General features: G+C 40.8%; 1 protein-coding gene across 1 annotated transcript in view; it reads left to right on the top strand.

Moving 5' to 3' along the window:
- The first annotated feature begins 388 nt into the window (after window positions 1-388).
- Window positions 389-15,983, top strand: part of LOC149566196 (uncharacterized) — a 63,174-nt gene continuing 47,579 nt past the window's right edge. Inside the window, exon 1 of the mRNA XM_089819619.1 lies at window positions 389-1,129. Within this exon, the coding sequence (XP_089675745.1) occupies window positions 809-1,129 (321 nt within the window). The 5' untranslated portion in view covers window positions 389-808. The remainder of the gene's footprint in view (window positions 1,130-15,983) is intronic.

A 15,983-nucleotide genomic window follows, 5' to 3' on the forward strand; every position in this document is an offset into this window, starting at 1 on the left:
TTGGTGCAAGTGCTAGTTATTAATATGTGTTTAAGTTCAAGTAGATTCGAACCTAAGATTTCCTACATGAATTTAAACCAAAAATCCCCCACTTGAAATTTGAACCAAGACCTCCCATATAAAAAATGACAAATTACTATTACTATTATACTATAAACTCTCTTGCTTTCTAATAGATATAATAATTACCTCCCATAAAACAGCTAATAATTTATGCAATACTTGTATCATAAATTAAAAATACTCACTTCATATCACGAATTGATCATTCGGGGTAACCGTTAAAAAATTTCTGCAATTTTATTATGATTAGATCACTGGCGATTGACAAAGGAAACCAAACGAAAGTTTTGAAATAAAAAGAGCAAATAGAAACATCAGTTTGGTTGTGATGACTTTCTACGTTCCTGCGGAAGAAGATTCAATCTGAGTGGTTTCCTTTGAGGGCATTTTAACACTTGTATGAAGTTTCTTGATGACGATTAACTTGATTCTTTGGAAGTAAGAAGATTGTTATTTGTCCGATTCCATCGCAGATTTCAGAATATTCTTCAAAAGCTATTCCAGTTTCACTTGCAAGATTGATTACAGTGGAACAAAAGGGTACAAACTCAAAGAGCGAAAAAAGAAAATGGAAAAAAAAAAAAAATAGATGGACGCATTGGACAAAGTCTTATGATGATTTCAGTCTCTTTTTGTGGTATTGGCTATAACGGTTGACGCTGGTATTCTTGATCTCCTGACCCGATTGCTTTATTTTTTTGGGGGATTTCTCAAATTCATAAAAGCATCAATTCCATACCATAAAATGGTTCTGGAAACAGGAGAAGGTGTGTCTCAGAAGAGAAGAGTGGCATTTATTCTTGTCGATGGAATAGGGGATGTGGCAATACCATCGCTGGGATTTCTCACTCCTTTGCAAGCTGCACGCACACCCAATTTGGATGCAATGGCTTGTGCAGGTGTGAGTGGGCTGATGGATCCAGTGGAACCAGGCTTGGCGTGTGGGAGTGACACTGCACATCTTTCCTTGTTGGGTTATGATCCAAGAGTTTACTACAGAGGCAGGGGCGCATTTGAGTCTATGGGAGCAGGTCTTGTCATGTCACCAGGGGACATTGCATTCAAGGTTAATATCAATACCATTCTTGCTTGATTCACAATTGTTAGTTCTGTTTTCCAGTATACTTTATGATTTTATGTAGGGTTTATCTTGTATCGTTTTGGATTACAAGGTCATGTTGATTTTTATTTCTGGATAATATGTCCTAGTTGAGCAGAAAATTGATTGGGCTTATCTTTCATTTGCATCTCTATTTTGGATTACATGGTTGTGTTGATTTGTGAGATTTTTGGATAATCTGTCCTAACTAACTAAAAACATGATGATAGTGCTACAGAAATTTCATCACACAAATTCTGCCAACGCTTGACAGTCCTTTATCAACAGAGGGTCGAGAACCTTAATCCATTCCCGAGAAATTTAAGAAACATACAATTTTTTTGAAACTTTTAACATTTTTATTTTCTCAACTAGGGCGCTCTTATCACTGGCAAGATGCCAAGTAAAGAGAGATGGAATTCTGGAAAGTGTAGACATGCCTTTCATGGATTTTTCTACGACTCTCTGCTTCGTGGCTTTCACTACTTATGAGACTTTATTTTCATTCTCCTGCGGCATTGTTCTCTCTAGGCATATTACAGTGTTTCCTTCTTTAGCTGCTCTTCGTATTCCAGTTTTTTTTAAAAAGTCCTAGTACTTGTATTCTTTAATTTGGCGGTAACCTTAAATCCCATAGACTGACTTTAATTTGTCGACATTTATACGATTCTTTTCCTTTTGGCTTTCTCTTTACTTTAGCTAGATAATAGGACTCCTAGGAAGTCCCAAACCTCCAAAAGAGTGTTCATATGTTCTCTTTATAATATGTATATGTTCTTTTTAACCTCATGAGGACTGCTCCAACTTCCCGTCTTTATTGATCTATATACCCCATGCTGATCACTAATTCTGGGAACTTCGTGCCGTTTCATGATCAGCAGTTGTTTCTGTTGGAGTATTTTATCATTTACTCTTGTGCTTAAGTTTTCTTAGGCGTCAAGAATTTGGCGCATTTAGTTTTTAGCAGTTGTTCAGTTATTTCTCCCTACCTGCTCTATCCTTGCCTAGCAAGGTTTTGTACATTATTTAGTATCTCAGTATCATTTTATATTCCTTGATGAATTTATCTCTCCTTTTCTGTTGAAGTGTTTGCATTGGTGATTCTGGCAGCTTGGGAGCATTGCTCCAACATGGTATCAGAGCTTGTTGATCATCTATGCATTCCAGTCTGAAACATTCACCAGGCCTGTTCAGATCGATTCTTTTGGGGTTTCTTATTTCTCAAATTCAAAAAGTCACATCATTTATTATTGCTTTGGAGAGTCAAAACTCACATACACATTGTACACAATCCTTGGTTTGCAGAGATTGAATGCATTTCTGTTGCCTTGGATTGGGTGTCCCTTCTTGGGTTATGCTTTTTCATTCTCTTGCCAAGGCGATCTATCAAGGGTAGGCTGTTTGTATCTGGGCCTGTGATATATTTTGGGAGAATTGCTGTGATTTCATCAACCGAAGCATTCGATTGGAGAGTTTGTTTTAGAAATGATAAGTGGCAATATGGTTTGGAGCAATATCCTTTGGAGAAGTCTCCTATTTACTTCGATCACTGCGTAGGCTCTGTTGGCTTGTACAAATCCATTGCATTCAGATTTGTTCTTTGCCCCTACATCATATTGTGTTTGCCAGATCGAAGCCCTTGTTTTGCACACAAGAGGATTGGCTGCTAATTTCTTCACCAGCGACAGCATATACATGCAGTGATATCTTGATCCTTTAGGGAGCAGCACAGCTTTGTTTGGCTGCCATAATACTCTAAGAACATATAATTTTCTTTGGCAAAGATTATCTATTGATTGCATACTTTACTGTTTCACCATATAACTGCATTTAGGATTGTTGTGTGGTGGGCCCAAATTTGTGTGCAGCAGCAGTATATGGTGTAATGGGCACCCCTGAATGCCCCAAAAACTAAACCAAATTGCTGAAAGGAATTATGTCAAACAGTTTGCATTCAACCTCTTATTTCTCCGTTTAATGTTTTAAACCCCTTATAACTCCAGAAATCAAACGTTTATTTGTTTGTTGTGTTTTGTGCATGGAATTGGTATCATACAACATAAACAAGAAAGAAACTACAATAATATGCAAAGTGGAAATGAACTACAGCCAAATAAATGTTATTTTCAGAATTCATAAAATCAAATACATGGCAGATTTATCAACTCACTAATTACTTCAGCATCATTGACATAATACTCCAGCCCATGCTTTCGAACTTGCTGCTACAGTACTTTGTCCTTCAATCAGTCCACTACCTTCGTAATATCGTTCCCTCAAAGCGGCATAAGCGTCGGACAAGTAGTGAAGAAGATATGAGCAAAATACCAAATCCGCCTGTAGCCGGAAATGTAACTAAACTGCCTGATAATGAAGCCGATAACAAAGAATTCTAAAGGCCAAACCCCAAGGGAATGACGTCTAGAATGTTACAAGAGAGGATAAACATCTTCAAATGCCAAGAACGGAGCTGCAACTCACACACCAATTTCTTCTCATATTCAACCTGCCTAATGAAGCCACAAATGCTTCCTTTTATTCTATTTCCAAGGGTCCGCTCAACTCATATGGGCAACGTGGGATAAAAGATGTGTAATATATAAAACATATATTAAAATACCCCTTATGTCTCCCTTGGGTACACATCACCAAAAAATAAATATTAAAGTAACACTTTAATATTTTACAATTAAATTAGACGTTACTTTAATAAAACTTCAGGCATTAAAATGTATTAGCAATCGGACACCGAATAATGTGAGTGATAGCTCATCGGAAAGCTCTCACCGAGGAGTATCGAATCCAATCACCAAAATTGACCTGCACTGTCCTGCCGACTTACTAAAAATAGTAAGTATGCTTGAAACTGAGTAAATCAACTTTGTTTTGGCCCAAACTGGAAATGACTAGGTCAAAACACTCCAGGATCCCATTAAACCCTTCGTTAGCCCTCGGGACCATGTAGAACAAGGCTAACACACACACACTTGGTCAATTGCTAAAATGGGGACATTACAGTCCGCCCCCCTTGAAATTGCTTGTCCTCAAGCAATCTCAGTCCAGCCTGCTGAATAACCTGCTCACTCTCCCATGTAGAATCTTCCTCTGGCAGGTCTTTCCATCTGACCAAATACTCCTTCACTATCCTGTTTCTAAGCTTCCTCTCTTTGGTGTCCAGAATAGCCTCGGGTACTAACACAAGCTTCCCCTCCTCATCTAAATGGGGTAAATCTGCAGAAGGCATTACACTCTGACCAATGGCTTTCTTAAGCCTAGACACATGAAACACATTGTGCACTCGATTGCCCTCTGGAAGCTCAAGCTCATAGGCGACTTTGCCCACTTTGCAAATCACCCTGTAGGGACCATAAAATCTAGGTTTCAACTTTTCAGCTCCCCGCTTTTTGAGCGATGACTGTCTATATGGTTGTAGCCTCAAGTAAACCATATCCCCTACCTCGAAGCTACGCTCTATTCGGTGCTGATCAGCATACAATTTCTGTTGATTCTGGGCCTGTTGTATATTCTCTTTGAGCACTTTCAGGATGTCCTGACTATCCTGCAATAAGTTTTTGGCTTTGGGCACTCTACTGTCCCCCAAAACTAAATCCATGAAGCTAGGTGCTTCATAGCCATAGAGTGCCATGAAAGGAGTCATCTTGATGGACATATGATAAGTGGTGTTATAACAATACTCTCCCATATGCAACCATCTGATCCAAGCCTTTTGTTGTGCAGTTACATAGTTCCTCAAATATCCTTCCACCCATTTATTCACAATCTCTGTTTGCCCATCTGTTTGTGGATGATAACTAGTGCTAGGTGTAAGATCTGTACCACGCAACCTAAACAACTCTTGCCAAAAAACACTCATAAACTTACTATCCCGGTCGCTGACAATGAATCTGGGCAGCCCATGTAACCTGAATATCTCTCTAAAGAGAAGATCTGCCACCTGTACTGCTGTGTAAGTGGATGGAATAGCAAAGAAGTGAGCAAACTTCGTCAAGCGGTCCACCACCACATAGATGCAATCCCTTCCCTGCACTCGTGGTAAACCAGTGATGAAGTCCATCGAAATACTTTCCCATTTCCTATCAGGAATGGGCAAGGGTTGTAATAAACCTGCAGGAAATGTGTGCTCTCCCTTATTCTGTTGGCAAACCACACACTCCTTGACATACCTCTGAACATCATCCTTGAGCCCTTTCCATGAAAACCGCTCTCGGATCTGCCTGTAGGTCTTGAAGACCCCCGGATGTCCAGCTGTGGGTGCATCATGAAATGCCTTCAGTATCGCCTCTCTCAAATGTGATGACGGAATCAAATAAACCCTGTCCTGAACTCTGATCAATCCATCTATCACCTCATAGTGATCATCCTGTATGGTACTGTAATGTCCCCTCTTTAGTTCGACATGACATTGATCATGGATTTTGGCTATTCCAGACTCTCGTAGGCAAATGGTGTGGAGAGAGAGTCAATTTTGCAGATCAGATGGTCATATCTTGCTCTTGAAGAAGTGTTAAGAGGTTATATTTTATTATTATGTGTTATTGGGGCCTACATGTTATAATTTTAAGTTGAGTTGCACTTTTTATTTTATAAAATTACTTTATTATAAAAAGTGCATTATAATGAGATTTTATAAAGGATGTTTCTAGAAGTTCTAGAAAAAGTGCATTATAATGAGATTTTATAAAGGATGTTTCTAGAAGTTCTAGCAACTTTTTAGAAAAGTGAATAAATAGAGGGCTGGGCCTCTCATTTTGGACATGCTTGGATTTGAGATTTCTTCTACTTCTTCCATTGTGGAGCAAATTTGTAGTCTCTTGGGTCTGCAAATTATTATTTGATCTTTGGGAACGAATCACTCCCTTGGATTGACGACTTTGAGGGTGTGAAATATCACCTGAATTGTTGCATTTGAGGAGTTGGTAATTCAGCCATCTCATTTGGACTTCATTGAGATTCAGTTATAAGGGTTTACTTTGGTTGGAATAAGGGTTTCAGTTATGCCCTAGCATTTGTGGATTGATTAACAGGGTTTGAAGACACAATTGTGCATTATTTTCAGACTGCCAGTCCAGGGTTTGGACCCACGTTTTTGCTCATAACTCCTAATTGGCTTGACGGATGAATTTCATATTTTAGGGGGTATTTAGCAACCCTAGGCGCCCAGATTTACTGCTTTTGGAGTGACAAAAAAACGCTGCAATATTTTTTATCTAGCAGCCGTACCAGGCCGTACCTGTACGGCCCTGTCAGTTGGGCAGCAACAGCAATTTTGTGAGTCGGTTTGGGGCAGATTGTGAGGTCTTCGTGTGGCATTAATTCAGCATTCATATCCGGCAAAATTGGAGCTATTCCAGGTGCACAAACTGAAGTTTTGATTGCCAAAATATTGCATGTTATGGATTAGAACACTCAGCACTGTCATTGCATAAATAGTTATTTCCAGTCATTAATAACTGTTGTAAAAGTTTCGTCATTTGCATTCCAAATCTGAACTGGGTTATTGTTCATGTCATAACATTGCATTGTCAAGAGCTTGATGTATTAGAAGTGCATAGTTGTGACAGTCTCTCATTGTAATCAGTTCTATTTGCTGTCATAAAATTAGAATTGCATTGGACTTCATATTTGAGTTTCATATTGTCATCTATCTCTTAGATTGGTAGTGTTATAATCTGGAATTGTTGCTCACACATTATTGGCATCATATATTGAGGTTTCGTTGTACAACAATTAGTAATATTGCAGCCTTATTCGGTTACATGCCAACTGTTTGACAAAATTCCTAAGTCCAGTTTGAGGGTTTCAGTGGCCTTTATAGTAAGGGTCATTACAGGTACCTGAAATCAATCTAGAAGCCCAAGCATCTTCGACATACTCTGCTATAATCCGATCTCTCCAATCTCTTGAAATCTCTGCCAGAGCACATAAGTGAGGTCTCCGAGATAAGGCATCAGCCACCACATTTTTCTTACCTTTGACAAACTCTATGTCAAAGTCATAAGCCTGCAATTTAGTCACCCATTTTTGTTGCCGGTCATTAAGATCACGCTGGCTCATGAAGTATTTAATACTGTTGTGATCAGTCTTGATCACAAAACGTCCACCTACCAAATATGATCGAAATTTGGCCAATGCATGCATTATGGCCAACATCTCCCGGTCATAGACAGAATAACTTTTCTCAACTCCTCGGAGCTTCCTACTCTCGAATGCAATGGGATGCTTCTCCTGCATCAATACTGCTCCAATCCCATCACCTGATGCATCACAATGAAGCTCAAAAGGCTTCGTGAAATCCGGTAGAGCTAGAACTGGACATGAAGACATTACCCGCTTGAAATGCTCAAAACACCTCTGTGCTGCCCCTGTCCACACGAAGGCTCCTTTCCTGGTAAGATCTGTCAAGGGTGTAGCAATCTGTGAGAATCCCTTAACAAACCTCCTATAAAAACCACATAAACCAAAGAATCCCTTAAGCTGTGTAAGGTTTGTGGGAGTAGGCCACTCTACAATAGCTCTAATCTTTTCGGGATCAACCCGAACGCCATCTGCACTAATAATATGCCCAAGGTAAAGGAGCTCAGTCATGCCAAACTCACATTTAGATTCCTTGGCATACAATGACTCTCTCTCTAGAATAGATAACACCTCCTCCAGATGATGTAAGTGCTCCTCCCAGGTCTTACTGAAGACCAAGATGTCATCAAAGAAGATCAAGACAAATCTCCTCAGCTGCTTCCTGAATACCTGGTTCATACAACTTTGAAATGTAGCAGGTGCATTGGTTAGACCAAATGGCATAACCATGAACTCAAAGTGGCCATAGTGACATTGGAAGGCTGTTTTCTCAATGTCCTTTGCTCTCATCTTGATCTGATGGTATCCGGATCGCAAATCAATTTTGGTGAAGAAGCATGCCCCATGCAACTCATCAATCAGCTCATCAATCCTAGGAATGGGATACTTGTTTTTAATTGTTTTCTTATTCAGTGCCCTGTAATCAATGCACATGCGCATTGTCTCATCCTTCTTCTTTACCAATACTACTGCTGAAGCAAAGGGGCTCTTACTGGGCCTGATATGCCCCATCTCCAACAAATCCTTAATCGCCTTCTCTATCTCATCCTTGTGTTTCTTAGGATGATGATAGGGAGTAATCATAACTGGTTTGGCTCCCTCCTCGAGCTCAATAACATGTTCCATCCCTCTGTCAGGAGGAACCCCATGAGGAATATCGCTAAATACTTTAGCGTGTCTATCAATTATCTTCTGGATATCTGGTGGATGACTCTTTTCTTGTGGCTCTGGTGAAGTTGGCATAATGTAGCACTCTGCCGCCCACTCTATGTCATCATGACGAAAAAGTCTCTGCATTCTCCTCAAGGACACTACTTTGCAACCTCCATCTGAAAGTCCTCTAAGTACCACAGTTCTGCCCTCATGCTGGAATCTCATCTCCAATTTCGCTAGATTGAGTGTGAACTCAACTAGTGAAGCCATCCATGTCATGCCGAGGATGACATCATAATCTCCCATGTCCACAACATAGAACTCATCCTCCAACTCGTAACCATCTCCAAACCTGATGCAAAGATTAGATATCTTCCGAGTGCATAATAACTTATCACCGTTAGCCACCATGACTCTAAACCCATCATGCTCCTCTGTCTGTAACCCTCTCCTGGCTACCAACTGTGCATCTATGAAGTTATGTGTAGCCCCAGTGTCAATAAGAGATATCACTTTCTGCCCCTGGATAGTACCCCTGACCTTAAATGTGATTGCCTTTTGGGCCCCTGTCAAGCGTGCCAACGATCTATCATCCTTAGGAATGTTGCTCTCCTTTATAGTGTTACCCTCATCTGAATCGGAGTGCTGATCCTCCCCTTCTGACTCTGACTCTTCTGCTGAAAAATACTCCATTTGATTTGCCTTAGCCTTGAGAGAACATTTATGCGATAAGTCCCAAGGCTCTCTACAATGGAAGCACAGCTTCTTCTTTCGAAGTTCATTCAAGGTTTCATTGTCTAGTCCTTTTGATCCTTCTTTGGGTTTGCTATACTCTTTTTGAAACGGTTTTTTGTCTTTGTCCTTGCGGTAGGAAGAATCTGTTGAATGGTTTTTTCCTTTGTATACCGAAGGGGCTAAATCTCGTGCCTTTTTAGTTGCTTCAGCTAAGGTGAGTGGATCATGTCCCTTCACCCAACCTCGTAATGGATCAGCAAGACCATCACAAAATAACACCACCAATCTCCTAGGAGAGATATCAGTAACAAGTACAGACAAGCGCTGAAACTCGGCAATGTAAGCATCCACAGAACCTGACTGTTTTAACTGTGCTAGCTCCTTGAAATGTAACTCGGGATCCTTAGTGTCAAATCTCTCAATCAATGTTTCGGTGAATTCCTCATAGGATGTAATCTGATTATGCCCCAAAGTCACCATGCCATGATGCCACCATTCATGTGCAACGCCATCCAAGTGCATAGCCGCATACTTGATAGCCTCCTCCTCAGGCATAGGATTTAGCTGCAAGTATGTATCTACCTTCTGCACCCAAGCTCGTGCAGTCATCTTCCCTGAAGCATCATAATAAGGTAAAGAAAGTTTTCCAACTTTCTTCCTCAGCTCAAAGTTTTGATTCCTCCCTCCTGCTTTAGGCATGTGTCTCATCCTCAAGTCCATATAATCTCTAAGAGAAATATCCGCCTGAAACTCCGGTCCACTAGCCTCCCAGTCCCTCCTGAACTGATCCTGTAACTCGGTAATCTGCGGTTCGTTTACTGGTTGAACCAGATCTCTGGGTGGGAAAGTGGGTAGAAGAGGTCTCGAGCTCGCAGTCCGCGCTGGGTGTGCAACGTGTCTAAAGTTATCAGCCTCATTCCCATTGTTGCCGTGTCCATTATTACCATTAATGTTATTCTCAGGACCATTGTTGTTGCCTTGGCCTCCATGGTTATTGTTTCCCCCATTGTTATTGTTTCCCTCATTGTTATTGTTTCTGTTGTTGGCATCACTTGGATTAATATTGACACCCATCTGTCTAGCCATGAGCTGCAACATCATGTCCATTCGCCTATTCTGCTCCTGTTGCATACGCTGCCCCTGCTCTAATGTATCCAGTAATTGTCTGAACATTACGTCCCCCTGATCTAGACCGGCTTTCCCGCCTCCGCCTAATCCTGTATTCCTGTCATCTCGATCACCCATATTGTTGCCCGGATCAAAGAATATCTCCTCTGTGTCTGTATGGCTGGATTCAATGTTCCCCTGCACAGATGTACTAGACTGTTTGCTTTGCAAGTCTGAAATCCTATTTTGTCTTGCTCTGGTATCGCGGAAATTATAAGGCCCCTGTCGCATGCTCAATGCTTAGCCTGTGTTTTTTTCTTATTTCTGATTTTAGTGTTTTGACATTTCGTCAAACACTTTTCCTCTATCCGGCCGTTCCAAATTCCCTATAAGACGTCCACAGGATGGCAGGACTTATAGCTCTGATACCACTGTAATGGGCACCCCTGAATGCCCCAAAAACTAAATCAAATTGCTGAAAGGAATTATGTCAAACAGTTTGCATTCAACCTCTTATTTCTCTGTTTAATGTTTTAAACCCCTTATAACTCCAGAAATCAAACGTTTATTTGTTTGTTGTGTTTTGTGCATGGAATTGGTATCATACAACATAAACAAGAAAGAAACTACAATAATATGCAAAGTGGAAATGAACTACAGCCAAATAAATGTTATTTTCAGAATTCATAAAACCAAATACATGGCAGATTTATCAACTCACTAATTACTTCAGCATCATTGACATAATACTCCGACCCATGCTTTCGAACTTGTTGCTATAGTACTTTGTCCTTCAATCAGTCCACTACCTTCGTAATATCGTTCCCTCAAAGCGGCATAAGCGTCGGACAAGTAGTGAAGAAGATATGAGCAAAATACCAAATCCGCCTGTAGCTGGAAATGTAACTAAACTGCCTGATAATGAAGCCGATAACAAAGAATTCCAAAGGCCAAACCCCAAGGGAATGACGTCTAGAATGTTACAAGAGAGGATAAACGTCCTCAAATGCCAAGAACGGAGCTACAACTTGTTGTGAGGTTTTCACACATCGCCCCAAAATCTTGGGGACCCCCTTTTTGATCGCCTTTAGGGCCAGTGGAGAAGGTTAGATGTATTTTTCACCCGGTTTCAACTTGATTTTCCAGAGCTATCAGTTCTATCCTTAGGCCAAATAAGTTCAAAATTGATTTCAACTTGGCAGGATAAGATTGTGAATTTTGTACTTAGACGATTTCTTTTGAAAATTTGGATTTAATTGTAAATTTGAATGATTTTCAAATAAGGAAATTTTTCGTTAGACTTAGGTTCTTGGAAAATCTTATTTTTTTGGTGAAATAGAATTTAATTTTGTAAGATGAAGTTAAATTGCAAAATCGATTTTTACTCTAGAGGCAATTTTATTTTTTGTCATAAAATTTTAATTATTTAGCAAAATCGATTTAGAGAAAAATTGCAAAAATTGGCTTTAATAGATTAAATTTGCCTTGAAAGCTTTTGGTATTTAATGAAATTGGTAAATTAATATTAAGAAATGGCTTTTGGTTAGCCAAAATTCAATTTCAAGGATGTATTAATTAGCAAACCCTCATTAAATAGAAATTTTTAGCATCCCCAAGGCACCATTCAATTTCGTTTTGCAATTTGTGGTTAATTAGTAAATTAAAAGTGCAGTTTTCATTTTAGAAAATTAAAATTTTGGCAAAGTATTTAAAGTGGGCCACTAACTTAGCTTTAATTTTGGTTTTTTTTCCTCTATGGGACCAAGTCGGCCAGCCTGGGAGGAAGGTGAAAGCTGCTATAAAGGGAGTCCCCTCCCATTTCATTTTCATCAATTCATTTGCTCCTCATGCTTGGGCGAATTTGAAGCAAGGGCAGATTTCTAGACTTGGGCGAAATTGGTGGAAGGCAGTTTTTTGGCGATTTTTGGGCAATTTCTCCATTGCCATTGTTGGGCGATTTGTCTAAGGGCCAGATTTTTTGCGTTTTTGGGGATTTTTGCTCCACTTTGTGGGCTGCGATTTGTGCCCTAGGTGGCAGATTTTACAGATTTTGCTCCTTCTTTGCTTGGGCGAATTTTGTGGAAGGGCAGATTTTTTTTTCATGCTTAGCCGAATTTTGTGGAAGCCGAATTTTGTGGGGGCCGAAATTTGTGGAAGACAAAATTCTGATTTTCTAGAGGGGCTGCAATTTTTTATATCAGATTTGGGCAATTTTGTTGGGAGAAGAGATACATATGAAAGTTTGATTTTTGCATAGAAGGCAAGTGTTGGATAAGCTTAGAGGCTTTGTTTTCTAATTTGCAAAGGGATTCGTAATTCTTTGATGTCATATCCCGGGTTCCGAAAAGTTGCTGTAAGATTATTAGTTAAGGTGAAAGTCATCATCTAGAGTTGCAAGGAGTGCTTAAGCTGACATCCATTCTTTCGCTCTTTTCTAAGAATTGCACTACTTGGTTCTTCTTGCCTTTTGGTCCACCACTCTACCATCCCGTAATAGGGCGACGAGCATGGAGGATGATAGTGCAAGTAAGAATCCCAAGCGGGCAAACGCTAAGAAAGACAAAGAGGATATGACGCCCAAAACTTCCTTCTTCTCGAAAATGAAGAAAATAACCGATACTAATATCGCTACAGTGGACATGATACGGATGAGGGACAGACTAAAGGAAGGACAATCCCCCTTGGCAAAGAGGATATACAAGAGCGGAATTGTACATGCAGCAGCTTTTCCTCCTACTTTGCCTTGTCCAGAATTGATTATGGAGTGTGCATCCAGATTTGATCTAGACAGTAAATCCATCATTTTTGGCGAAGGGAAGAGAGTGTTGGCCAACATTGGCGAACAAGCAATTGAAGAGACATTTAATATTCCCCAGAGCAAGGGCATGACAATTGTAATGGTGGATCAGGCGGCCAAATCATTTCAAGGTAACCAAGAGGCCTACTTCTCACATCTAAAGCGGAATTGGATACACGAAGGAAGGAAAGGAGTTAACAAATCAACAAGGCTTACAGTGGCAGATTTCAAGCCGGAATATGGCGATCTCATTGTTCTTCTCAGCCGGATCATGGGCCTAGCTCAAGCTATGCAATTCGAAAACTGGATGTACTTCTTCATTGATGAAATTGAAAAGGGAAAAGGAAAATTTGATTGGGCTAGGATCATAAGTGAAAATTTAGAGTTGCAACTTAGAACAATTCAAAACCAAAGGCAATTCTATATGGGATCCTATCTGTTTTACTTAATTGGTAGATTGTATGAGAGTCCGGGACTTAGGGCCTTAGGAGAGATTGGTAATGGGCCGGGGCAATATTTGGTGCATGAATGCTATCCGCAGCTTCATTTGCACAATAACAAGGATTACAAGATGTTTTGCGATGCATTCGCCATGAAGATAGTAAGGGTATTACAAGGGGCGCCTGCTAAGAGACTTTCATCGGAAGCAGAAGCAAGGATTAAGAAGTTTGGGAGTTGGTTCATCCAATTCCCGCAATTCACATACATTAGAGTGGCAGGAAGTACAGTTTGTCCCAAGAGGCTTCCAAGATACCCGCCCGACAAGGTAGTTTTGATGGAATTGGTTAGGCAGCTTGAGCACTATGATAGAGTAATGAGGAATGAGGGGAAAACAGGCGTTTCCTTCTCAATTATAATTGGCAATGATAGTTGCCCAAATTGGGCCGCCTTTGAGGCTGCGGAAAAGGAATTGGAGTGGTATCATCTAGGATGGTACAGAGCAAGGCAAGGATTCGACCCTGTTGGTCTTATCAAGGCATCTCATGAAAGCGAATTTAAGCATGTTCCCACTATAGAGGACTTTTGGGCCAATGCAAAGGATGATTTTCACGTGAGAAAGCTAGCTTTCTCGAGATTGTCGGTGAACATGATGAGAGATATCAGATGGAGAGGCCTTGATATTCCCGATCAATTGGAGGATGATCGTAGTGTGTTGAGAGAAGACTATGAGACAGTAGTTGGAACAGAGTTGAATCCAGTGGATTGGGACGATCATCAGGATCCTTCCTTGGAGGCAGTCACAAGGACAGTAGATTTGCATACCGAGTCGTGGTATAATGCCAAGTTGAGAAAACTACAAAGACAAAAGGTTCTCCTTACTTATGAGATGATGAAACCGAAGGAAGGTCTAGTAGAATCAATCGGACAGAAGGGTGAAGGAAGTGGCCGGCAATCGGAGACAGTTAGAAATAGCAAGAAGAGGGCTTTGGAGGTAGAGAAAAGCCAAGAACGTTCGGAACCTCCAGCCAAGAGACAGCGGGCAGCGTCGTCAAGGGAGAGTATAACTAAGGCTAGAAGCCAAGAGGTCAATTCGAGTGATAAAGGGGCCGCAGTGGAGGTGAGCTCTGATTCGGAATCAAGTGGCTACAGTGAAAGTACGGAGTACTCCCCTCTCTCAGAGAACCAGCAAGGAAATATGGCAGAAACTAGTAGAGAAGAAGATGGGCCGATTGATATTGAAGAGATAAGTCAGGCGTCTAAGGCCGTTGGTGATGCTTTGTTGGTCGAACCGAATCCGGATTTGGGGAGATGCACTGCACCACTATGGTTAAGGCAAATGCTTATGCCGAGAGGCGAGGTGGTAATGGCTCACGCAGTTGATGATATCCAAGGACTAATAGAAAAGGATGATAGCGAGAACCAAAAACAGATGGCAAATACGGTGGCAAGGGTAATCAGAAGCGACAGTGATGGTCACCGAAGGGTTCAGATTGCTATACCAACAGTCAATAAGGCAGCGGATGAGATTGCAGCCCAGGAGTACGAAATAGTAGAACATAATTTGGGAAGAAATACAGATGATATGGAATGTGAGGAGGTTCAGGAAGGCATAGCATCAATCAGAGAAAGATTGAGGAAGGCAAACGAAAGGGTAGTAAAGTTGGAGGCCGAAAACAAATATTGGAGAGATTGCCAGCCAATCCAACAGCTGCATCAGGCAACCCTTCCTCAAGACAGCGGGAGCAATTCAGAAGAGGTATCAGCTCAGTTACATGAAGTAAGGGGTTGGATCTATGATACAATCCAGGATGGGCGAAATTTCTTGCCCTCCTTCATCTCAACATTCCAGTCATTGGTGACTGTTAGAAACAAATTCAGATTATTTGAAGAGGAATGGAAGAATTTTCTTCCCATCAAGGATTTGGTTATTCCTAGGCTGCAGGCATTCATTAGGCTACCGGAGGCATATTTGGAAAGAGCCCGGTTGGTTGATGAGAGAGGATTGAGCATAGTTGAATCTTGGTATGTCGCATTGACTACCAGATTCAGAACACTTGAAGAAATTCATGATGAGATTGCACAACACGGCCCAAGCGTCGACACTTCCATTTCGACCATGATGAGCGACGTTGGGGTGGCGTTTGATTTTGAGGGTATTAGAGAGGAGGATGTCAGTGAGACAGGATTTGGATCGAGATTGGATGAGTTAGGAAAGGCTGTCGTCAAAAGGAAACATCTGAACACCCTTTCCTCACTCGATGCTTTTATTGGGTTTGCAAAGGAATATGAGAAGGATCACGAAAGGATACTACAAGCAGCAAACAGCGTGGCAAAGTCAGCAGAACTCCGAGCGAAGCACACACCTTGTCCTCCTATGGAAGAAGTTAACGAAAGGCTAGCTAAGTTCATTGCCTTAGCTAAAAGAACAAAAGAAAAAGGAAGAATTATATTAGAAGATCATCTTATGTAAGCCCAAGTGGCAACTTTCTCTTT

Source organism: Cupressus sempervirens, chromosome 3 (genome assembly GCF_028749045.1).
Source record: "Cupressus sempervirens isolate cs-2001-9-10 chromosome 3, ASM2874904v1, whole genome shotgun sequence".
Taxonomy (NCBI): domain Eukaryota; kingdom Viridiplantae; phylum Streptophyta; class Pinopsida; order Cupressales; family Cupressaceae; genus Cupressus; species Cupressus sempervirens.